Source organism: Dendropsophus ebraccatus, chromosome 15 (assembly GCF_027789765.1).
Source record: "Dendropsophus ebraccatus isolate aDenEbr1 chromosome 15, aDenEbr1.pat, whole genome shotgun sequence".
Classification (NCBI taxonomy): domain Eukaryota; kingdom Metazoa; phylum Chordata; class Amphibia; order Anura; family Hylidae; genus Dendropsophus; species Dendropsophus ebraccatus.
This window is the reverse complement of record NC_091468.1, coordinates 35,266,680-35,293,606: the sequence shown is the minus strand read 5'-3', so window position 1 is coordinate 35,293,606 and position 26,927 is coordinate 35,266,680. Positions and strand designations below refer to the sequence as shown.

At 45.1% G+C, this 26,927-nt stretch overlaps 1 protein-coding gene across 6 annotated transcripts in view; it reads left to right on the top strand.

Moving 5' to 3' along the window:
- The first annotated feature begins 5,089 nt into the window (after positions 1-5,089).
- MAP4K3 (mitogen-activated protein kinase kinase kinase kinase 3) overlaps positions 5,090-26,927 on the top strand; it is a 185,063-nt gene continuing 163,225 nt past the window's right edge. For 2 of the 6 annotated variants that reach the window (XM_069955269.1, XM_069955268.1), the window contains exon 1: positions 5,090-5,427. In XM_069955269.1, the coding sequence (XP_069811370.1) occupies positions 5,332-5,427 (96 nt within the window). In that variant the 5' untranslated portion in view covers positions 5,090-5,331. Of the gene's footprint in view, positions 5,428-21,677; positions 21,760-26,927 lie in introns of those variants that run through there. The other 4 variants (XM_069955270.1, XM_069955271.1, XM_069955272.1 and 1 more) reach the window with 4 other exon arrangements.

Below are 26,927 nucleotides of genomic sequence, written 5' to 3'. Positions count from 1 at the left end.
ATTATGCTATCCCATGCAGAAGGAAACAGTAAAAAGACTAAAGATGAGCGAACTTGCCGAACGTTTAAGTTTGGCTGAAGTCGGATTCTGGGCATTTGACTCCCGGCTGCTGCCAGGAAAACATGGATACAACCTATGGCTGTAGGAGTGGTGGCAGCAGACTGCCGTTGACTTCAATGTGCCACCCAAATGATCTAAGGATAGTCCAGGCCACCACTCCTGCTGCTCCCTGTCTGTGCATGTAATAGCACAGGCAACAAGCGGGGAATAAAGGGGAAGCAAGCGCTGAGATGACAGGTCAGCGCTCGCTTCCCCGGATTATCGAGCTGTGTAATACGGCCTACAGCCTTAGAAGTATGCTTTGGATTGTTGCCTTGCTGCACAATAATATTTGCATTAATGAAGTAGAGAACAATGTTTGGACAGCATGAGTTTGCAGAGAATGAACCTTTCTAATTCAATATTTCAGCCCCCCCCCCCCCCCCCCCCCTTGCCAGCACCAAAGCAGCACAATAGTGTAACATTTCCACTATCACATAGAACATTTAAGTATTTTATTCAACTATTAAGTGGAAATAGTTTGGGAATGGCGTTCAGAGAAAGAAATGAATACTACAGAGCAGCCAGCAGGGAAACGAGAAGAGGAAATAATGAATCAGAGAGGGGGAAGCAGCATGCTAAACTGGGATCTAAAGGGACAGAACACTGGGATAGGAATGAATCATTAAGAGAAAGAAGTGATTGAGGATGTATGGTATATAGAATAAGAATGTATTCAGCTTCAAGCTGAAATATATATAAAATGGGAATTTACTTTGTGACTTTAACCTCCCTCCTTGTTCATGTAGCCAGGTTTTTTTTGTTGTTGCTATTTTTGTATGTGTTAAAGGGGGTTTTCATGATTATTTTTTTATTAATGGCACATCATCAGAAAGGGCTATTGATAGGTGATTGGTAGGGGCCCTACAACTAACACCCCCACTGATCAGCTGCCTCCAGAGCCACAGCAACCACATATACAATGCACAGAGCTAGAAGCAGATAGCTCTGTACATTATATAGTGGCTTTGCTGGATTATTATAGCTCAGCTCCCATTGAATGATAACTAAACTGTAGTAACCCAGCTTGCCAACTACAAAATGTACAGCGCAGTCTTCTTTTTTTTATCACAATGTATGCTTGTAGCAGGGGTTAATTGTTGGTGAAATCTATGGCAGGTCCCAAATGACGTAGATTTCAGTGACGGTGCGCTGAACATAGATCCTGTGTGCTGGCTGGAGGCTTTTAAAGATCGGAGTGTGAGATGCCGGTCTTGATAAATCCCCCCCTCAATGTATTATGGGCACAATGGTTTGGACAAACAGCTGGATGTCACACCCCAACAACTCGAGAAGTCCCATGAAAACAAAAAAATTACAAGAAGGCAGGTTGGTGCAGGAATATAATAAAAAAAAAAAAGTATACTTACCAATCCTCGTGCCGCGTATCGACGCTTTTGGTTCTCACTGACAGCCGCCGGCCTCCTGCAGCTAGCTCTAGCTGCAACATCATGTTGTCTGCTCAGCTAATGTTACTAGGGCTGGACAATGCTCCAGTCACTGGGGGGGGAGGCGACGTGTTGGACAATCGATCAGCAGCTGGGCAGTGATGGTGCAGCTGGAGGAGCTGGGTACGTGATTTACCCGGATGCTGGCCGAAACGACAGCTTGCAGCCCGGGAGCGGCACTACAGGGACAGGTAAGTATTCTTTCTTTCTTATGTTCCTGCACCCACCTGCTTTTTTTATCCTAATGGGACTTCTTCTTTAATTGGTTATGTATACATGTAGGCAGGGCCGGCTCCAGGTTTTTGCGGGCCCTTGGACAACAGAGCCTCAGCGGGCCCCTCATTTACACACTATGCACAATAACATGAGACACCACCATTATTGACATACAGCAGTTACAGCTCAGTCTTCACCCTCCTCCTCTCTGTTAGGCTGCTCTCCACACTGTAAGGTTGAGGAACTTTAGGCCATGTGATCAGGTCCTTATCCCTTTTCTCTCTCTGTGCAGATCCTGCTCCGTCTCCTGTGTCTTCTGATGTTCAGTTCTCACCCTGAACAACAGTGAGCAGGCTAAACATCAGAAAACCGTCCCCCTCTCCCTCTCTGGGCCCCTAGAGATGCTGTGGGCCCTGGCACTTGCCCAGGTAAGCCTTGTGCTGACGCCGGCCCTGCATGTAGGTATACCATAAAGTATACTGTATATACATGTGAGTATATGACTGTTTGATCCCTGGCTTGTATACTAGACTGCTTCTGCCTGACTCCCAGATTGCTGCGACTCTATGCTGGTGTTTGCCTCTGCCGGATCCCTGGATTGCTGCAACATATATCAACATATAGGGGGAGATTTATCAAGCACAATTGCACATGTTTTTGTCATGTTTGTCATCAGCAGATAAACCTTACCTACCAAACCTTCTCCTATATCACACACTTTACCTACCAAACCTTCTCCTATGTCACTATCCTTACCTACCAAACCTTCTCCTATGTCACTATCCTTACCTACCAAACCTTCTCCTATGTCACTATCCTTACCTACCAAACCTTCTCCTATGTCACACACTTTACCTACCAAACCTTCTCCTATGTCACTATCCTTACCTACCAAACCTTCTCCTATGTCACTATCCTTACCTACCAAACCTTCTCCTATGTCACTATCCTTACCTACCAAACCTTCTCCTATGTCACTATCTTTACCTACCAAACCGTCTCCTATGTCACTATCCTTACCTACCAAACCTTTTCCTATGTCACTATCCTTACCTACCAAACCGTCTCCTATGTGACACACTTTACCTACCAAACCTTCTCCTATGTCACTATCCTTACCTACCAAACCTTCTCTTATGTCACTATCTTTACCTACCAAACCGTCTCCTATGTCACTATCCTTACCTACCAAACCTTTTCCTATGTCACTATCCTTACCTACCAAACCGTCTCCTATGTGACACACTTTACCTACCAAACCTTCTCCTATGTCACTATCCTTACCTACCAAACCTTCTCCTATGTCACTATCCTTACCTACCAAACCTTCTCCTATGTCACTATCCTTACCTACCAAACCTTCTCCTATGTCACTATCCTTACCTACCAAACCTTCTCCTATGTCACTATCCTTACCTACCAAACCTTCTCCTATGTCACTATCCTTACCTATCAAACCTTCTCCTATGTCACTATCCTTACCTACCAAACCTTCTCCTATGTCACTATCCTTACCTACCAAACCTTCTTCTATGTCTTTTACCAACAACCCTCTGATATCTATCCTTCAGCCAACCACAAATCCACTGAACTTTCCAGAGATAAGCCCAATTTTCTGTAACTTTTATATCAGCTCTTTATGGGGAATTGTATCAAGGGCTTTGCTGAAGTCCAGATAGGTGATATCCACAGCACCACCTTCATCCAGCACTTTTGTGACATAATCAAAGAAATCAATGAGATTAGTCTGACATGATTTGCCTGCAGTAAAGCCAAGCTGGCTTTGACCTATCAAATTTTTGATTCTTAGGTGATCCATTATCTTCTTTTTTTTTTTTAGAAGTTTTTCCATAATTTTTACCAGATGTTAAGCTAACTGGCCTGTAGTTACTGGGCTCTTTTCTACCACCCTTCTTGTGGATTGGTATAACATTGTACATTCTCCAATCATCAGGAACATTTTCTGTTAAATGCAAGTTGCCCCCCTGTAGGTAGCCAGGAGTCTACCTTTTTAGGTAGAGAGGTGCTCCCAGTAGGTAGCTGGTGCCCCTACTAGGTATATGCCCCCTGTAGGTATTCAGATGCCACCTCACTATAGGTAGATAGGCGCCCCCCATAAGTAGATAGGTGTCCTTGTGTCTGAGCTGGGGCATAGAGGTCCTGCGCTGCTACCTGCTATCTATACACTGCAAGCTTGATGCAACCTGTGGCCTCCAAGGTAGGTAACAGATCAGAGAACAAGCAATTCCGTGCTCTGTCTGCTTTCAAACTGTAGCTTGCTGGCACCAGGTGTCCTCCACATATTGCTAAGCTGTTAGGGTCTCTCATATCACTACTAGGTGTATGCAATGTCTACCTACATGATCACGCAGGACTGAAGTACTCACCGCAAGGCCTCCATACTGGAACCTGCTAGTTGTCTGATCTGTGTACCACACTTCCATATGTTTGTCAGAAAATATAAACAGCTTGAAATGAGCCACAGGTTGAAGAACACAGTACTATCCATGGTGGGAGCTGTAGTATTGCCACAAGTGGAGAGCCACGGGTTAGGGAACACAGTAGTATACATATTGTTAGGCATTGATGGGAGTTGTAGTATTGCCACAACTGGAGAGCTGAAGGTTAAGAAACCCTGTTCTATACATACTGTCAGGACATGATGGGAGTTGTAGTATTGCCACAAGTGGAAAGCCACAGGTTGGGGAACACAGTAGTATACATTTTGTCAGGACAATACTATACATATTGACTGAGCATGATGGGAGTTGTAGTTGTAGAGCAGCTGGGGAGCCACAGGTTGGGAACACAGTACTATACATAATGTCAGGGCATGATGGGAGTTGTAGTTGTAGAGCAGCTGGGGACACACAGTACTATACATAATGTCAGGGAATGATGGTAGTTGTAGTTGTAGAGCAGCTGGGGACACACAGTACTATACATAATGTCAGGGAATGATGGGAGTTGTAGTTGTAGAGAAGCTGGGGACACACAGTACTATACATGTCAGGGAATGATGGGAGTTGTAGTTGTAGAGCAGCTGGGGACACAGTATTATACATAATGTCAGGGAATGATGGGAGTTGTAGTTGTAGAGCAGCTGGGGAGCCACAGGTGGGGGGATGTTGCTGTGGACTAGCTGTTTACTACCTCGCTGTAACAAACATAATGACGACACGTCTATAATGTGTGTATAATGTCCTATGTGTGTATCGGACAGCTATGTCCAGCATGCAGCGCCCTGCAGCACGTGACCCTGCTCAGTGTCCGGCCCGGTGCCGCTCCGTGTACACACTGCCGGTGCCCTCCTCTCCGTCTTCCTCTCTCCCCACCCCTGGCACGGGCCTCTGCCCCCGCACTGCGCCTGCGCACAGGCCCGGCTCGGGAGCCATGTTGTGGGATCTACGGGGCTTGAATTCTCCGGGCTCCTGTACGTATCTACGTTTTCTGCGGTGAGAGGACTCCCAGGCCAAAGCCGCTTGTTGTGTGAACTGTGACCGGAGAGCTGCTGCCCTGAGCCAGCCTGTGAGAGTCAGCGGGGTCCGGGGCCCCCCGGGCGGTCACCATGAGCACAGGCTGCGACCTGTCCCGGAGGAATCCGCAGGAGGATTTCGAGCTCATCCAGAGGATTGGCAGCGGCACCTACGGGGATGTGTACAAGGTACGGGGGCATGACTGCTGCCAGCTGTGCCAGGATGGGACTGCCAGTGTGTGTCAGTGCTGTGCCAGGCGGCCTGTGTGGGCACTGAGTATGGGCACAGCCTGTCGTGTGATGGGTATGGGGCACAGCCTGTCCTGTGATGGGTATGGGGCACAGCCTGTCCTGTGATGGGTATGGGGCACAGCCTGTCCTGTGATGGGTATGGGGCACAGCCTGTCCTGTGATGGGTATGGGGCACAGCCTGTCCTGTGATGCGTATGGGCACAGCCTGTCCTGTGATGGGTATGGGGCACAGCCTGTCCTGTGATGGGTATGGGGCACAGCCTGTCCTGTGATGGGTATGGGGCACAGCCTGTCCTGTGATGGGTATGGGGCACAGCCTGTCCTGTGATGGGTATGGGGCACAGCCTATCCTGTGATGGGTATGGGGCACAGCCTGTCCTGTGATGGGTATGGGGTACAGCCTGTCCTGTGATGGGTATGGGGCACAGCCTGTCCTGTGATGGGCACTGGGTATGGGGCACAGCCTGTCCTGTGATGGGTATGGGACACAGCCTGTCCTGTGATGGGTATGGGGCACAGCCTGTCCTGTGATGGGTATGGGGCACAGCCTGTCCTGTGATGGGTATGGGGCACAGCCTGTCCTGTGATGGGTATGGGGCACAGCCTGTCCTGTGATGGGTATGGGGCACAGCCTGTCCTGTGATGGGTATGGGGCACAGCCTGTCCTGTGATGGGTATGGGGCACAGCCTGTCCTGTGATGGGTATGGGGCACAGCCTGTCCTGTGATGGGTATGGGGCACAGCCTGTCCTGTGATGGGTATGGGGCACAGCCTGTCCTGTGATGGGTATGGGGCACAGCCTGTCCTGTGATGGGCACTGCATATGGGGCACAGCCTGTAGTTTAATGGGCAGTAAGTATGGGCACAGCTTGTAGTGTGCTGGCACTGTGTATGGGGCACAGCCCGTAGTGTGATGGGCAGTGGGTGTGGGGTACAGCCTGTAGTGTAATGGGCAGTGGGTATGGGTCACAGCCTGTAGTGTGATGGGCAGTGGGTATGGGGTACAGCCTGTCCTCTGATGGTCACTGGGTATGGGATAGGCACCCCCTGCTACATGACACTTTACTGTTTTTTCAGTTATGCAACTTTACTTTGCCCCCTAAGTAGAAGCAGAACAATGACTGCCATGTGTTGGCACTGAGCTGCAGCTGGCACTCACCAGTTGCTTCCATAGGAATGCGTATAGGTGGCCAACTGGCACTAAACAACAAGCCCATCATGTTTACATGTATGTGGTGTGACTGCAGCTTTCCATAGAACAGAGAATAGATGTTGTGATCACCCATGATGCCCTTGTTGTAGCTTAGGTGGTCGAATCGGACTACATAGCAAGCTAGGGTGGCATCTGCCCTATGGCATATATCCAAAGGGTATGTTTACAAGGCCTCCAGCTCTCCAGGCATGATGGGTATTGTATTTTTGTGTCACAGCTGGTGACCACAGGTCGGGGAGCCCTGTCTGGATGATGTGACGCCACTTTATAAGATAGGACTACCCCTTTAAACCAATCAGATCTCGATTCTCCTTGCATCCTGTATTACGTAATGACAGCTGTCACCTGATAGGTTGCTATGGGCAATGTGCTCACTTTGTGCCTGCACTTTTTTCTGTTTAAGTGAATATTCACATGTGGCGGATATGTTGCAGACGTGTGTGGAGGGGTGAACTTTGGGACATTTATATTTCTGGGTACCATGTAGTTCCCAGCCACCTCCATTCACTTCAAGCCAAGTTGCCGTGGGCGCTGTGCATGGGGGATACAATGAGAAGGATGGAGCACTGCGTCCCCTGCATTCTTGGGATTGGTGGTCAGACCCGTGGGCGATCATGTAGTGATGGCGTATCCTATTTATTATTATAGGACTCTATGTCAGTGAATGGCATTTAGCTTTGCATTGTGCTCCGTGATAGAGGTGGCTCTCTGGCAGAGGCCTAGGACTTGTGATACATACATGTGAGCCCAGCCACCGTCCATAGTATAACCCCTGCACTGACAGTATGAGGGTTTGGGGCCTATTCCATTGGGCCGATTATCGCTCGGTGTAATAGAGAAAACGATCAGCCGATAATCGTGTCGTCGGCAGCATACATGACCTAGCTGGGCTTCTCCTCTACTCCGTCTTCCTCCCCGAGTCCCGCGACGCAGCATCAGCTTTCGTGCGGTCTGACTGAGCTGTCAGACCGCTCAGCCAATCACAGGCCGGGACCGCCATGGCCAGTGATTGGCTGATCGGTCTGATAGCTCAGTCAGGCCGCTCCGGAGTTGATGCTGCGCCACGGGACCCAGGGAGGAAGACGTGCGAAAAATCGTTATATAGTCCGAATTTAAGTGATAATTTATCCATGTGTATACAGGCAGCGAGCAAACCGCTAGCGGAAATTTGTTCCTGTGACTTTGATCGCACCTTTTGAGCTGATCATAAAATTGTTGTTAATCGTTCAGATATTTCGGTGTACACATATGTACACATAGTTATTGAGATCATTCAACTACTATACACAATAGTGTATAGGAATGATCACCAGTCGTACTTATGATTGTACTAACGACTGTTGTTCCTTGTATTACAGTGAATAATGGACAATGCCCAGTCCCATTGCCCTCAAGTAGATGAGGAGTCCAAGCAACTTGTGTCCAATCCTTCTCTATCTGCTTACCGGTGGTTGATGAAGTTGGATGCAGCCCTAAGCAGTCCTGAAACCGGTCTATGGCTGCATGTATGTTTTCGAGGCAGCCTTAGGGCAGCATCCAACTTCAGCCACCGAGATTCAAATTCTGAACGATCAGACTCATCCCTAATTCACAACATATGAACGCTCGGCCAAGCATCCAAGTGTATGGAAGGGTTGGGAAAAATAACGGTTGACCAAATATTTGTCTTTCAGTCATCATACAGTATATGACAAGTTACATCTTGACATGGAAACCGCAGTGGGCAACCTACATGTCCACCTTGGATTTTTGACAAGCATCCTGGTTCAATGTCTTTTATTGAATTTTTTAAACCAATACCAAAAAACTGATAGCACAAACAGCAGCGCAAACAGGTGATATAAACACAATTGTCCAATATGTGGACGTACAACAAAGAACAAAGTACAGAAACGACCTGAAAAGAGGGTATACAGTTCAAACAGCGGGTATGGCACAATATACATGTGATAGACATAGATAAGCAATACTATCTGGGAGTACAATACACAATGTATGGTGGGGACATGTTAGGGGCTCATATCTATCCAGCCCTCTATCTATCTTTACAGTATGAAGAGCCTGCCCAAAGTCCCCATTTACATACAAAAGGTACATTGATCCAGTCCTGTAAGATAGGGCCTTTTCGTATTGAAAAGATTAGTTTATTGCTGCTATATATTCCTTGTCCTAGGGGAGTGTACAGGATTTCCAATAACTAGCCAGTACTATTTTGGCGTGGATGAATAAGAGGCAGGCTAGGGGTCTAATAGTTGACGGGATGGAATGGGTAGCCAGAAACAAGAGAATCCTGTGGGGTTGTAAGGGTAACGTAACCTGTAGAACCCTATGGATAAGTCTTATACAAGATTCCCAGTATACGAAATACCAACCTTAATAGGTTCGACAATGATGTTAGAAAAGAGTGCACAAACCAGCGTAATGTAATGTGCGCTGATCAGATAGACTGTCACGTTGTTGTACAGCGTATATGACGTGTTGAATATTCACACCTCTAGAGCCATCTTTACCTGCAGCGGCTCTCACGTTCTCAGCTCTGCCCGGACGTCTTAAGTGTTCGTAGATAAGAATAATTGTTTCAGTTCCAGATATGAGATGACTTATACTTGTGCTGAGGACATGTGAGCCTAGGCCGTGCCTGGAGAATTTACGGTACTTATATATATAGTGCGTGTGACAATTATAGTAGTTATAAGAGAATTACCTGTACTACAACTCTGTGACAGTGTTCGGCCTTGCAGAGGTTACACGTGTTGTGACACACTTGGGATAAGGGTGTGTTCAGACGCAGCAGAATTTGCTGTGGACGTGCAATGTGGAGTTTGTGGTGAGTATCTAAAGTAATTTGCGTGTGGACATTTGTCTTGTCAGAAGGTGACAACCCCTCTTATCACCAAAACGGCTGTATTTATTCCAGGAATTTTAATAAATCTCAGTATGATAAAAATGTCCCCTATTGCTGTCATTGATATGGCCTTAAAGGGGTACTCTGGTGATTTTTTTCCCCCTTTAAAATCAATTAGTATCAGAAAGTTATAAAGATTTCTAAATATCTATCTATCTATCTATCTATCTATCTATCTATGATGTATGTCCAGGAAATGTTGTTTTCTTTCCAGTCTGATACAGTGCTCTCTGTTGCTCTGTCTGTGACAGGGACTGTAACAAATCCCCACAGAAACTCCTTATCTGCACAGTTCCTGACATGGACAGAGGTGGCAACAGAGAGCACTGTGTCTGACTGGGAAAAATACACCACTTCCTGCAGGGCATACAGCAGCTGATAAGTACTGGAAGCCTTGCGATTTATAATTAGAAGTAGATGACAAGTCTATATAACTTTCCGATACCTTTTGCTTTGGAAGAAAAATGTTTTGCCGGAAAAGACCTTCAAATTTGTGTTGGGCTCGTTTTTTAGTCGCTTACTTTCAAGATAAGGCCACATTTTATTTCATATGTTATGTTAAGGCACATAATATGGGCTGCACAATAACTTTGGCAACTGGACAAAACGTGGCTAAAAATATGATAAAAAACAATTATGCTAAAAAAGTTGACAAATAAAAATATGCAAAAGACGTCTAAAAATGTCCCCAAAACATTTTTGGCTTAAAAAAAAAAGGAAAAAATATATTATTTGAGCTATAAAATACAACAGTGCCTAGATATTAATAGTTCTTCAGGTGTGTGTCATAATAATCTTTCATCTGAACGATTTGACCTGATGCCAAGGAGCACGTCCAGATACAGACAGTATAGATATGCATGAATCAGTGCTGCTGGTTTCCATTTGCCTATCACACAAGCGTCCCGCAGCATCTCTGCTCTGTGCTCCAGCGTCTTTACTGTTTGCACCCGCTCTGTCTCCAGGCCTCTCCCCCTCCCCTAAGAATGATTGACAGCCGACTTGGGTTGAGTCAGGTTGAGGTCCTAACAGCTCACTTTGGAGGGTTTGATCACTAGATGTGTTAGCCCCAACACTGAGCTCTTGAAGTGACTATATCAGGACAATTGCTATTAACCCTACATGTTGCTGTCTATACACTAATAGGTCCTACACTGTATGTCCAGCAGAGGCCTATTCCACAGAGCGATAATCGGCCGATTATTGCTCCGTGGAATAGAGACAACGATCAGCCGTTGATCGTGTCATCGGCTGATCGTTTATTTAGGTTCAAACCTAAAGTCATCCGTCACCGACCGCGCATTGCTGCGTGGAATAGCGATGCGCTGCGGGCAACCGACGATTTCACAAGGTCTTCTCCTGCACTACTTCTTCCTCCCGATCCTGCGCACAGCTGCAGCTTCGTGGAATAGCGATGCGCGGCGGACAACCGACGATTTCACAGGTCTTCTCCTGCGCTGCTTCTTCCTCCCGGTCCCACGGACAGCTGCAGCTTCGGTGCGGCCTGTCTTAGCTGACAGACTGCTCAGCCAATGACTGGCCAGGACTGCCGCTGTGATTGGCTGAGCGGTCTGTCAGTTCAGACAGGCCGCACCGAAGCTGCTGCGCACGGGACCTGGAGGAAGACCTGCAACATGTTTAGGTAAAGTATTAGGTAACAATGTCCCTGCAGCCCTCGCTAAATGATTATCAGGCCGTGTAATAGGCTCAGTAAACGAGCTCCGATCTAGCAGATTAGCGCTCGTTTATATTATTCATCTGGCCCCCATCGGCCCGTGGAATAGGACCCTTACACGTAAGAAAGTTTCCTCTATTTGTAGTCATAAATGTTTATGCAGGGTAAGGGGTGAAATGTGAGCAGAGTGCGCATGGTGCTCTGACATGGGAATAGAAACACGAGCGCTGTTGTTGAAATCGATGCCGGCATGTATGAGGGTAGCTGCCAAGTTGTACACTTACACTTGTGTTATTTACTGGTGTCCATCTTCAGGAGGAGGATTCCTAAGAGTTTTCAGTTTCTTTGAAAAAGAAAAAAAATGTTAACACCCCCCAACACTGTACCCTCAAATTATATATGGGGTTCATTCCCCATCGGTCTTCTAGGAGTGCTATATTAGGAATCTGAAGCTGAGTTCATATAGTTTTAGCAGTTTTCTGTGTCTGTGATGAGATCTTCTCTGTTCTGATTTCAGTCCTTAAGCATAGCAACAGTGTTTTATATGACCATGTTGTTCTGTATGTTAAAATTAAACGTACTGAAACGGGTGCAAAGAGGTAGTGTGAACCCAGCTTTATTCAGAAAAAGTGGCTACCTGACAGGTTGGCACTCGCTTGCTGGCCCTTACAGTGATGCTGTCTGGGTCAATTCTTTCTGCTGAACGCTCGAAGTCATACAAGCTGTTTGCAAATATTGCTTGTATTTTTTTGCAGTGAAGTAACAAAAAAACAAGTATACTCACCTGCCCCCCCCACAGCTACCATTCTGTCAACTCCAGGTACTGTGTTTTCTTACTTGTTTTCCCTGCCAGATGTGCCCACTACAGCCAGTAACCTGGCTAAAGGAGCATTTTCTACAGGGGCAACACATCAGAGGAAGCAGAGGAGTCCAGAGTCATCAGTATTGCAGCCGTGGGGGAGCAGGGCAGTGAGTATGCACCCCAATTCTATTGTAAGAAAAAACTATGACCAAAATACCCCTTAATGGCTATGTTTACATGGATCAGAAATGACCAGGACTTTGTCACAGATTACACAGTGAAATTCATATTGGATCCAATGATAATGTGCTAATACATGAGTTCAGTTGCTACTGGTTAAACATAACATTACCATAAACATACCTCTGTTCTTGAACATGCTGTCAATGGCACATTACACTGATAAACATAATGACGGGACCCAATTGTAGTCTAGTATTATTATTACTAAAAGAAAATCTTGTGGTGAGGAGTAATGTAGATCAGCACAAGGCCACAGGCCACAATTGTGGTTAAAGTTACAGAAAATCTTAACTTCTAGGTAATATCTAGTAACAAAAGTGTCTATATATTGTTTTCTTCTGTCAATTCTTGTTGCCCCTTCTGCAAAAACTAAGAGATAAAAATATGTCAGCCATGACCATGAGTCCATAGTATGACAGATGCTAAGCAGGGTGGATTCTTTGTCCATTTCTTTGCATTAGAGATCAGTCAGATGCTTCCCATCACCAGGCCCCAATTCCATAACCCAATATTAGCAGGCCGTAGCTGGGGCCTAGTATGTAAGAGAAGCCAGGATCCTGTGTGTCATTGCTCCGTTCCTCATTTTGATAATGGGAGGATGGCCATTGTTTCCAGGATCACGCAGCAGAAAAAGTCATTGCAAAATGGAGCAGCATGTGACAGAGAGCAGCCTTGTATTCCATACGCCTTCCCTGGCATCCACTGCGACGTACATCTTATGCGCAACATTCATACAAATGTCACAATGTGTTAGTTCCACTAAAAAATTTTGTGCATTATACTATAGACTTGGCTGTACCACATAATACAGGCATACCTTCTCGGGAAGTCCATCCAAAATTGCAGTGAATATGGTCTTGGTCCTCCATGGGGAAGGGGGCATTTAAAAGCAACTTGTCACTACACATAATACACAAAATCTGGTCCGCATTATACACAAAATCTGGTCCGCATTATACACAAAATCTGGTCCGCATAATACACAAAATCTGGTCCGCATAATACACAAAATCTGGTCCGCATTATACACAAAATCTGGTCCGCATAATACACAAAATCTGGTCCGCATAATACACAAAATCTGGTCCGCATAAGGTGGTGCTCTTCTCATAGGTTTTAGTGTATTTATTACTGCCTTAAGAGTTTACCTGTCGCTTTGGCTGGGTTCACATATTCACATGCATGCAGCATTTTTTGATCTGGCTGATCTGGCAACTTTGCCTAATGGTCCATACGTCTGGTGCTGTGCTTCATTTCAGCCTATGGGTCAATGGATGCGAAAGATTCAGCTTGTGGCATCTGCTGTCCCCATTTGTTCCCATCATGGACGGAGCTGGCTTGCCAGATGTATGTGACTTACAAAACTATGTGTCGCTCGTACCTGCTCAAGGCGGCGTGCATATCCACCGGTGCCATAGACACAATTCTATGCACAGGTGGATTCCGCCGAAAGAATTGACATGTCTGTTGTTTTGGTGGACGGCGGAATCGGCCTGGCCATAGAATGGTGTTTATGGCACAGGCGGATATTTGCGCTGCCTTGAGCGGGTACGAGCAACAAAATCTGCCAGAACTTATCGGCGCAGATTCCGTAGTGTGAACCGACCCTCATGTGGCCAAGTATAATGAGGATGAATGCCAGATTCCAGTGGAAGAGCTAGCATCCCAGAAAGTGCAGAGCTTTTATTTACTGTCTCAGTGGATACTGTGGGGGAGAATTCTCAAACATGGTGTAACGTGAAACTGGCTCAGTTGCCCCTAGCAACCAATCAGATTCCACCTTTTTTTTTCCCTAAAGAGTCTGTGAGGAATGAAAAGTGGAATCTGATTGGTTGCTAGGGGCAACTGAGCCAGTTTCACTTTACACCATGTTTGATAAATCTCCCCCTGTGTGTGTACTCTAACAATAAATAGATTTGCTCTCTCTGTTGGATGGTGCTGGACTCTTCCATTGTACAGACAAGTCATATGTTTTGCTTGGTTAGGGGGTCAGTGATGAGACCCCGCTTATCAATTGATCTTGCTGGATGAAGAAGCAATCGGTGGGTGTCTCAGCACTGGGATGCAAATTGATCCTAACTTGCAGTGTGCTTGTGTAATATATGAAAAATTATCTTTTTAAGTGATGCTATCAACCCCCTTACACTCTCTTCATTTTGTCGGTGGACAGTGTCACCTCGGCAGAGCTTCACGGCAGTTCGGCCGCATCTCGCTGCTGGAGAGCGCTGGCCTAACTGCTGTAAAGCCTGGCCTAGGTGACATTGTCCACCGATAAAATTAATTGATTTTAGAGCAGAAAGGAGACACAGACAAGTTTTATACAGGTATATATGTGCAGCATCTAAGCTTGTGGATGACGCGGAGAACCAAACATAGGGGGGGTTACAGTATTACTTAAAGTGAGAATAATGCCTTAAACCTCTTATTTAAGTGTTTTGGCTCAAAAGTTTGTTTTTCAGTTTTAAAGTCAAAAGATTACAGAAAATGCTTTAAAGGTCTCTTGGTAAGGATAACAATATATGTTTCACTTATAGGCCTGGAAAAGCTATTCCAGGTGATACCTATTCTGTATCACCTATGTATGGAGTACAGCAGAATATTATGCTATTCCATATGGAGGAAAAAGTTTTTTGACCTATACCGTGCCAATGGCATACATAAGGAGGACCCTTTTTTGGCCTCTGTTGAGTGAATGGAGCCCTATAGATGGTGTTGATGTTTTAGGTGTGAACTGCACCTTGTTACCTTTTCTTTTATACAAGGTAACGCTATTGAGTACATAGGTAAAGCAGGTTACATTGCAGCAATGTAACTATATAGCTGTGTTGTGTGACTGTTACGGCTATTCTTATGGCTGTGCTAATGATTGACCACAGCGGCTAATGGATATGGCCAGCTAGAGCAGCACTCTATGTGTAGCATGTAAGGTGAACTGGGCCGTCCCAGTAATGATTTACACATCTCTATAGTAACAATGACTTGCTGGTGACATGTTTATCCTGGAAGCCGTCTCACCAGTCCGCACCTTTTGTACAATCTATTCACATATACACATTCACATATACAGAGTCGGTGACAAAAAGCTAAAAACAACAAAAAGTAAGATATTGATACATATAATTGTATGAACCAATGCTGACCACAACTCTGACCCCTTGGACCCCTACTGATCTCAAGATGTCCTTCATACAGGAAAGTGCACCACGCATGCACGGCCATTGATATGGGAAGAGGGGGTCATTATTTTTGATTGTTTGGTAACCTCTTTAATTATGGACCTGTTTTCTGCGTACTGCTCCTGGTTAAGAACTGATCAGACAGTGAAATGTCAGTGGGCTGTGGTGCATAGTGCTAGACCACACTTGTCCTTGCAGTGATTAGGCCATACCGCTACTGCCTTACCCCAAAACTAGCTGCTTCTTGTCAGACCCAGGAGCCCCCTCCCATGGCTCGTATCTCTGTCAGCTGGCTAGCACAGAGCCTACAAGTCTGTATAGCCATGAAAAAGTTTCTCCATCCCCTCTTTATGTCGAGTATCCCTGGCAACTATATGCTGCAGGACAACCCTCCAGTCCCTATTGATATACAGACAAATGACTGATAGAATTTAGGGATAGAGACAAAGTTTATGTAAAGTTCCTGCAAGATTGCTGCGGAATAACATGATACTAATTACATTTACATCAATGCTGTGTACGGGCTTATAGTGTGCGTCACTGCTGCAGGGTAATGTATAGCGTACCTCACTGCTGCAGGGTAATGTATAGTGTACCTCACTGCTGCAGAGTAATGTATAGCGTACCTCACTGCTGCAGGGTAATGTATAGCATACCTCACTGCTGCTGAGTAATGTATAGTGTACCTCACTACTGCAGAGTTATGTATAGTGTACCTCACTGCTGCAGCTTAATGTATAGTGTACCTCACTGCTGCAGCTTAATGTATAGTGTACCTCACTGCTGCAGAGTAATGTATAGCGTACCTCACTGCTGCAGAGTAATGTATAGTGTACCTCACTGCTGCTGAGTAATGTATAGCGTACCTCACTGCTGCAGAGTAATGTATAGTGTACCTCACTGCTGCTGAGTAATGTATAGCGTACCTCACTGCTGCTGAGTAATGTATAGCGTACCTCACTGCTGCAGAGTAATGTATAGTGTACCTCACTGCTGCAGCTTAATGTATAGTGTACCTCACTGCTGCAGAGTAATGTATAGCGTACCTCACTGCTGCAGAGTAATGTATAGCGTACCTCACTGCTGCAGGGTAATGTATAGCGTACCTCACTGCTGCAGGGTAATGTATAGCATACCTCACTGCTGCTGAGTAATGTATAGTGTACCTCACTACTGCAGAGTTATGTATAGTGTACCTCACTGCTGCAGCTTAATGTATAGTGTACCTCACTGCTGCAGCTTAATGTATAGTGTACCTCACTGCTGCAGCTTAATGTATAGTGTACCTCACTGCTGCAGAGTAATGTATAGCGTACCTCACTGCTGCAGAGTAATGTATAGCGTACCTCACTGCTGCTGAGTAATGTATAGCGTACCTCACTGCTGCAGAGTAATGTATAGTGTACCTCACTGCTGCTGAGTAATGTATAGCGTACCTCACTGCTGCTGAGTAATGTATAGCGTACCTCACTGCTGCAGAGTAATGTATAGTGTACCTCACTGCTGCAGCTTAATGTATAGTGTACCTCACTGCTGCAGAGTAATGTATAGCGTACCTCACTGCTGCAGAGTAATGTATAGCGTACCTCACTGCTGCAGGGTAATGTATAGCGTACCTCACTGCTGCAGGGTAATGTATAGTGTACCTCATTGCTGCAGGGTAATGTATAGTGTACCTCACTGCTGCAGGGTAATGTATAGTGTACCTCACTGCTGCAGGGTAGTGTATAGTGTACCTCACTGCTGCAGCTTAATGTATAGCGTACCTCACTGCTGCAGAGTAATGTTTAGTGTACCTCACTGCTGCAGGGTAATGTATAGTGTACCTTACTGCTGCAGGGTAATGTATAGTGTACCTCACTGCTGCAGGATAATGTATAGTGTACCTCACTGCTGCAGGGTAATGTATAGTGTACCTCACTGCTGCAGGGTAATGTATAGTGTACCTCACTGCTGCAGGGTAATGTATAGTGTACCTCACTGCTGCAGGGTAATGTATAGCGTACCTCACTGCTGCAGGGTAATGTATAGCGTACCTCACTGCTGCAGGGTAATGTATAGCGTACCTCACTGCTGCAGGGTAATGTATAGCGTACCTCACTGCTGCAGGGTAATGTATAGCGTACCTCACTGCTGCAGGGTAATTTATAGCGTACCTCACTGCTGCAGGGTAATGTATAGCGTACCTCACTGCTGCAGGGTAATGTATAGTGTACCTCATTGCTGCAGGGTAATGTATAGTGTACCTCACTGCTGCAGGGTAATGTATAGCGTACCTCACTGCTGCAGGGTAGTGTATAGCGTACCTCACTGCTGCAGCTTAATGTATAGCGTACCTCACTGCTGCAGAGTAATGTATAGTGTACCTCACTGCTGCAGGGTAATGTATAGTGTAACTCACTGCTGCAGGGTAATGTATAGCGTACCTCACTGCTGCAGAGTAATTTATAGTGTACCTCACTGCTGCAGGGTTATGTATAGTGTACCTCACTGCTGCAGGTTAATGTAGCTAGGGCTACTGCAACCTTAGATTTTTGTGTATATACCTCTACTATATCCACTAAGCATAAATGGGGTGCCACACAACCAAAATGTAACTTACCAAGAGAAATTACAGAAGGATAAAACACTTAAAGGGGTTTTCCAGTGAAAAATTATAATAAATTATGCTTTGGGGCTGTGGGCAACGTAACGTGTATACTTACCCCACCTGCTCTGCAGCCGTGGCCAGTTCCAGATTGCCCGGTTTCTGCCACTATCCTGTTTTTCTAAAAGTATTCAGACAGGAAATGCCCGCTTGGCTTAGATGGAATAGATCTCTTTATGAAGTCTATGCTAAGAGGCCGTTCCCTCTCCGCATGACACGTCAACTTTGACGACAGCGGCCGATATGAGGCAGCCTGGAAATCTGTGGCGGATCATTTTTCCCCAATCCTTCCTATACAAATGCACGGTTGTCGGGATAGACAGTGCATGCAAACATATGTTCCTTCATCAGATTTATTGGATCTTTTGTGCAGCCCATTAAATGCATCGTTGTCGGTTGCATGCCGCCAAAGTGATATGAGGCCAGCAATGATTCAAAGATCCACATGAGCAATGCCTTGTGAAGGCACAACAAACCATAGCAGATCACAGAGATGTTTGTTTGCTGTGGTTCGTCATGGGAAAGGGCCTTAAGAGGACTCTGGAAACCAAAATGTATTGTGTATGGCCAACGAAAGGCATTGTGATCTGCTCAGAACCTGTCTTCAATAAGCTTCCCCTAGTGGTAGCGGCAGGCAGCTACAATTTAAAAGTTTTGCTCTAGAAGTGCAATGGATTTGGAGCTTTGTAAAAGAAAAATTGAGAGTGTGACACATGGCCTGAATCACTAAGGGTGGTATTACACGGGCCGAGCAGGGCCCGATAATACCTGTAAACGAGCAGCGATCTGCTAGATCGTTGCTCGTTTACTGGACCTATTACACGGCCCGATAATCGTTTGACAAGAGCTGCAAGGACATCGTTACCGATGTCCTTGCAGCCCTTGCTAAACTGGCATACATTACCCATCCACGTTCCAGGGCTGCTCCTGCCGTCTGCTTCTCCCGGGGGTCCCGCGCGCTCTCTAGTGTCACAGCAGCCTGTCAGCTGGTAGGCCGCTCAGCCAATCATAGGCCGGGACCGCCGCGGCCTGTGATTGGCTGAGCGGCCTATCAGCTGACAGGCCGCTGTGACGCTAGAGCGCGCGCGGGACGCAAGGAGAAGCGGACGGCAGGAGCAGCCCTGGAACGTGGATGGGTAATGTATATCGTTAGTCGCCGGCCACGCACCGCTATTACACGCAGCGGTGCGCGGTCGGCGCCCGACGAAAATAGGTTCTAAATTATATCAACGATCAGCCGATGATCGTTGTCATCGGCTGATCGTTGCATTTATTACACGGAGCGATAATCGGCCGAATCGAGCCAATTCGGCCGATTATCGTTCCGTGTAATACCACCCTAAGAAATGCCTTGTCAGCTAAGCCTCCCTTATCTGAATTCCTCTATAAATATTCAGCATTTTTTCCCGAAGCTTTCCCTTCAAGCATATACTTGATATTTGCAGGGACTAGCATCTCGCCACAGATCACACCTTTCCATGTTATCTATGGGTAACGCTGTACGGATCCTTCAGACACGGAGGATCTCTGTGTTTAGACTTGATGGGAGGCATTTGTCTGATTGATAGAGCCGCATTTCTTGGCTGCGTTTGTCGGGAAGGAATTTTATCACACAAGCTGGAGAGTTGACTTGACATCCAGCCCTGTTTTTCTTGCCATGTTTGGAGTCTAATATGATTCCATATCTTATATGACTTGGCTCGCCTCCTACCAGGAAGAATAGTTCTTTTTTGACTTTTATAGCGGGTGGGGTCTGTGGAGTAATCGCATTATTTGCACTTGATACATTACCATGGCTTAATATGTCAGCGCTTTTCTGCTAGATTGGATTATATGGCTACAGTCATTTTTGGTGGACTCAGTAGTGTGGTCTGCAAAATAAATGCAACATAGTCACCAGGTGACTACATTTGGGCTATTTAGGGTGCCTTTAAGCATACCGGAACCGCAGTGAATCACGTTGCGATTCTGCTGCGGAAATGTGACCCGGCCCCTTTTAAAGCCCCGCAGCCCCAGCCCGAAGACCACATTACCTGCTTGGCGCCGCGGCTGTGTGTGAGGCTCCTGACTCCCCTTACTCCCCATCAGCCAATCAGTGCATGGCAGCACTGATTAGCTGATGGGGAGCGAGGGGAGCTGGGAGCTTCACTGCAGCCACGGCCCCGAGCAGGTGATGGGCTTTGGACCGGGGCTTCAGGTGGCGGGGGGTTAAAGGGGCCGGGTCACATATCCGCAGGTCTATGTAACCCATAGACCTTCACACTACATGCATCCGCAGCGGATTTCGCTGCAAACCCGCAGTGTGAAATCTGCTGCGGATCCAGTATTTATGAAGGCACCCTTAAAGTAAATTCACCTGATTCTGTGCACCTCAGTATACATCAACAGGAGGGCTACAGTTGTGCTCAAAAGTTTGCATTCCCCAGCAGAATTTTTGCTTTTTTGTTCATTGTTCAAAGAATATGAATAACACAAATACTACTACTACTTTAATACTGTATATTGTCCCCTCTAACATCCATGACCGCTTGAAGGCTTTTGTGGTAGTTGTGGATGAGGCTCCTTATTTTCTCCGATGATAAAGCTGCCCATTCTTCTTGGCTAAAAGCCTCCAGTTCCTGTAAATTCCTGGGCTGTCTTACATGAACTGAGCATTTGAGGTCTTCCCAGAACAGCTTAATGATATTGAGGTAAGGAGACTGAGATGGCCACTCCAGAACCTTCACTTTGTTCTGCTGTAGCCAATAAAAGGTAGACTTAGCCTTGTGTTTTGGATGGTTGTCATGTTGAAATGTTGAGTACGTCCAATGTGCAGCTTCTGGGCTGCTTTCAACTTTCCTTCATCTTTGACCATGTTTCCTGTGCCTTTGTACCTCACACATCCCCAAAACATCAGCCATCCACCCCTGTGCTTTACAGTAGGAATGGTGTTCCTTTCATCATAGGCCTTGTGGACACCTCTCCAAATGTAAATTTATGATTTGGGCCCAAAAATTCTATTATGGTCTCATCACTCCAAATATTGCTGTTTCAAAATTTTTGAGGCTTGTGTCTGTGCTGTTTGGCGTATTACTTTTTTGGCATTTTGTACAGTAATGGCTTTCTTCTGGCTTTCGCGACCATGCTTCCCATTTTTCTTCAAGTGCCTCCAATTTGTGTGAAACAGCGACACCGCTAGTGTCAGCTGATGTTATTTGTGGTTTGTTTGTTTGTTTGTTTGTTTTTTTGCATCCCGAACAATTTTCCAGTTGTGGCTGAAATATTTGTCACATTGTGTAAACCTCTGTGCATGGTATCAGGCCAAAATCACCTCAGTATGTGAACTTTTGATCAGGGTAATTTGGATGTTTTTGGTCATGATTGATCTACAGCATTGGCTACAGCAGAACAAAGTGAAGGTTCTGGAGTGGCCATCTCAGACTCCTGATCTCAATATCATTAAACTACTCTTTAAAATTCTCAGGCGCACAGTTCATGCAACACAGCCCCAAGAAGAACGGGCAACTTTACTATCTTGAGAAAATAAAGAGCCTCATCCACAACTACCACAAAAGCCGTCAAGCCGTCATGGATGTTAGAGGGGGCAATACACGGTAATAAGAACTGGGGTATGTAAACGTTTGATCAGGGTCATTTGGATGGTTTTGGCTGTCATTATGATTTATTAAAAGAAGACACAGTAGTTTGACAATAAATGGCTTCACCCAACCACTAACCATGAGTGGGAAAAAAAAGGTTTTGTGTTATTCATATTCTCTGAAAAAGGACAAGAAAGCTAAATTTTCTGCTAGGGTATAAAAACTTTTGAGCATAACTGTATGTATACCTTGAATATACAGCAATAACTGTGTGAACCCAGGTTTTTGCCTCATATTACACCAAAGTGGATTTGCAGTAGTATATCTGCCCCTCTGTGTGAAGAAGCCCTTTAAGAGGTTAGCCCACAATCTAAAGCTATCCCCTCTCCATAAGAAAGGGAATAACCAGCTGTTCATTGGTGGTTGACCACTGCGACCCCCACTGATCATGAGAACAGAGATGAAATGTTCCCTACATGTACAGCCAGTGCGCTATTCATTCTCTGTGGGTCTTCTGAACATTTTCCCATTTCTGTGAAAAATGTAGGAGTGACCATATCCACCATAACCACCGTCTTTCTTATTTTTGCCAAAGTGCTGTTTTAGTATTGAAAATCATGATACAACGCTAAGTGTCCAAATAGTATTGCCGTAGGTGTACTCAGACAACAATGGGGGATGCTTGTGATGTAAATACTCCTAAGGCCTTATTCCCACATTCTGTTCATGGTCAATAAACACAGACGATGGGCTACGGAACGTCCAGAGCTCCTTGCATCATTCATTGTGATGCCGGGAGCACCAAAACTGTTTAAATCTTTGTGCTACAGTACTGACATGCTGTTTCAGTACAGTAGCATGAAGATTTAAACTGTTTCGGAGCTCCCGACATCATGAGTGATGCAAGGAGCTCTGGACGTTCTGTAGCCCATCTTCTGTGTTTACAGACCGTGCATGGAACGTGGGAGTAAGGCCTTAGTGTTAGTCACCTCAAAAGGCATGAAGGCCGTGGTAAATAAAGTTAGTTGCAGGATGAGAAGTTCGCACCCTAGGGAAATATGTTTTTGGATGGGTTTTCTTAGAATCACTCAAGCCAAATGCAAAACCGTATATACAAGATAATGTTTTTCCGACGTGAGTGTTGTTCCAAGCTTACTGAAAGAGAAATGAAGACGCTTGCCTTTGGCTGTTTATGTTTGCTGAAGTTTTTAACCAGCCGTAATGAGAATGTGGATTTCAATTATCAGAGCTGTAAGCCTTGTGTTATTATGTAGACGCTTACAAGAGCGCGGTCATTTGTCTCTGCTGTTATACCATATATATGTGCAGCAAGAATCCAGCCGGATCGTCTAGAAGGTCTTATGATTTGGTACTTGTTTCTGGCACAGAACAGCCATCTTTTAATCTTCTGGAAAAGTTGAGTGACAACTAGTTTAGCAGCTATTCAAGCTCCCCCTCTGGTGTTCCTACCACTGTGTTAGAGATGTAACAGGACATCGCTGGGCAACTATGACATTATGGAATGGTAACTGTGGCTTTCTGTTCCAGTACTTGTAATGGCAGCTATATCACTTGTTATCCACCTCTTAAGGGTGCGTTCACGCGTAACGGCTTGCTTCAGAGCCCCGAAGCTAGCCGAAGCGGGGAGCAGGGGAAGTGTACGCTCCGTTACGTGTGAACCCCCCAAAAGTTACCACATTGCACTTTTTTTTACGATTTCACCTATTTATATCTTCATAAATAATAACTTTGGGATTCCATCATACATGTTATGGTAAAATGAAAGACACCATTACACAGTACAACTATTCCTGTAAAAAACAAGCACTTACATGGCCTGTAGATAGAAAACTGAAAGTGCTAGAGCTCTTAGAAAGGGAGGAGGAAAAGACGAAAGCGCAAAAATCAAAATTTGCGCGGTCCACTGGGTCATTTTGGGCCTGGTCCTCAAAGGGTTTAACAGTTATGAACTTTCTATAGAATAAATAATAAAATTCCTGTTAGGAGTGAGTTCCACCTCTAGGAGGCTTAAAGGGGTTCCCCAGCTGAGCAATTTGCATCCACTTCAGAGAAGGACTCATCTAGCATTAACAGCCCGCTCCGCCAATCACTGTTGTGATGCTGTCCTGTCTCAGTCAGTGATTGGCTAAGTGGCTGTCATTGCCAAATGAGTCCATCTCGGAAGTGGATGCAGGATCGATCAGGTGGGGACCAGAAGATGCCGTAGCAGGAGGAGAGCTATAAATATAATCTATTTTTTTTTTCAAATCTATATTTTTATAAAAAAAATGTTATATAAACAAATCGAACATACTTCGTACACCTTAACAGGCAATATAGCAAACTGAAATACAGTATCACTATTGGCGTCTACTCAAACAAAAATCAAATGCATATACTCGTCTTGCCTCTCTATTCATCTGGGAGAGTCAGGACACTCAGCGATCAGACACTTCTCTATTGTCTGTGTATTGGGGATATTGGGTGACGGAATATCTACTTTTATTATGAACATGGCGTTTGGCTGTGAGGTAAGCCCTCTTAGATGGTAACCTATACCAGTCTTTGACTCCTTTTTACAATGGGACAGGGCTTCACAGCATTTGTATATGCATTATTGCTCATATTCCTATTCCATATCATAGGTACTTGCATAAAAGCAGTGAGTGGGTTTTTTTTTAATGCGGAGTAGGTAAAGATGTGGCTGCCGACCTGAAGCATCGAAGCTGAGCTTAAGTAGCTCCCTACAGGCAAGACATTCTTAAAGGGGTAGTCCACCCAAAAAAATTTTCTTTCAAATCAACTGCTGCCATGAAGTGACAGAGATTTGTAATTTACTTCTATTAAAAAATCTCAAGCCTTCCAGTACTTATCAGCTGCTGTATGCCCAACAGGAAGTTGTATTATTTCCAGTCTGGAGAGCAGGAGGGGTTTTCTATGGGGATTTGCTCCTGCTTTGAACAGTTCCTGACATGGACAGAAGAGGCAACAGAGAGCACTGGGTCAGACAGGAAAGAAAACACCACTTCCTGCTGGACATACAGCAGCTAATAAGTACTGGAAGACTTAAGATTTTTTAATAGAAGTGAATTACAAATCTCTGGCACTTTATGGCACCAGTTGATTTGAAAGAAATTTTTTTTGGGTGGACTACCCCTTTAAGTACAATGCCGTCTGTATCTCGTCGACTTGCTGCAGGGTGTTTAAGGACAGTCGTGTTTACTTACATACCTAATAGAGCTCTTATGGTTCTCTCCTATCACACTGTACAACCAGCTTTAAAAGGTCAATATGGCTCAAAGGCCTTAATGTTACAGCAGAGAGTGGAAAGCACAGAGTGTTCATTTCACGTAGATGACCTGAGTCAGCGTATCAGTAAGGGAGAGTTCACAAAGCGCTTTCCCTGTGTATTTTGAACATATTCTGTGCTTAAAAATGCTTACATCTTATTGTTTCCAGTGGGATTACATTGTCGGAATATGTGCTGCATCTAAGTACATGGCAAAATAAAAGCAGTACAAAGTGTGCCGAGCATGTTTATTATATTCCTCTAGTAGAATCCCTGCTAGAGGAATATATCTAAATACATGGCAGAATTTTGAGTGACTATAATACAGGCAAGTAGTCAAGATGACACAATTAGTGTTGAGTGGACTTGCTGAATTGTTTGAGTTTGGCAAAGTTGTGCAAACCGTTGCCGAAGTTGGGTGCAGCCCTAGGGCTGCCAGGAAAACATGGATACGGCCAGTTCCAGAACTCCTGAGGGCTCCATGCAACTTCTCTAGCCCCTGGGAGTTAAATGTCGCATGCTCTGGTTAAGCGTGCGTTCACACCTACAGGATCCGCAGCAGTTTTGTTGGTGCAGATTTGATGATATGTTCAGTTATTTAAATGAAATCTGCTGCAGATCCGCAGTGGATCCGCAGCAGAAAATACGCTGCCGATCCGGTAAGTGTGAACGTACCCTAAAAGAACGTTGCCAAACCCAAACAGTTAGGCAAGTCCGCCTAATACTAGACACAATGGGGGACATTTACTAAGGAGTCTAATGTGTGCGACTATTCTAATGTGGGTTGGTGTTTATTTTGTTCCGATATATCGTGTGTGATTTATGGAAAAGTTGTACTGTCATAGTAAATGCATCTAAGTAAAAAGTCGCAGAAAATAGCGCAAACATATTCCCCTGTTACTAACCAGACGTAGGTTTGCAAAAGTTTTTGCGACTTTTTAGTCGCAAATGACAAACTTGGAGCAGATGCTGGATTATGCGAATTTTTTGGGTGAATACTTAAAACAGGCAGATTTAAAAAAAAAAAAAAAAAAAGTAATTATCTAAAAAAATATTTGCCCCTTGAATGGGGAAAGAACAAAAATGGGTGAAAAATCCAACTATTCACCTAAGGATAAATTCCCCCAATGTATTAACCAAGTGCGTAATTTTTTTTTGTAGTGTATATAGTGATACAGTTGGGTCATGACATCCATCATAAAATAACTTAATCATCCACCGCACATGTTTTTATTCTGGTTTGAAGTCTGTAGTTTGGATAAAATCCAGCTTTTGACTGTGTGGTTTCATTATCCTCCCATTGTCTGACATGACTTAATTTGTTTCCAGCTACTTCTTATTTAGGAAATAAATGTCCGCCAGTCATTCCTTTCAGAGGAGTGTCTATTAGTGGGATGTTGGACCTAACACACCTCAAACCATGTCCTCTCACTTCCCCAATGCTGCCATATGTTCACATATTCTAGCAGATGTCATAACTTTCTGTATGTCTGGAGTATGACACATTTCAGCAATTTGGCGTTGACTGTATTGTTTAACTTTTTTATTAGGCTGCCAAAAAATTATTTTGTGACACATGTAAATAGGTGACATCATCATCACCTGTGACGCAGGTGACATCATCATCAAGCTCCATTTGTCTCAGAAACCCAACACTGCCGTGTAGCTGTAGCCTGATCTGGCGGGACTATGGCTGAAGATGGATAACCTCACAGGGACAGCCAGGTTGTTCAGTTTCTCAACAACCAGATGAGTTGTCGGCAGGCGGCATGGCTCGAAACAGAGAAGTGTGCAAGAGAGACTCTCAGTGAGCACATCTACTCTACTGCTTAACCTCAGGGTACCAGCTGTCTCTGTCCCACCATACCGCCTTTTCATTTGCTGGATAAGTTGTACTTTTTATCGACAC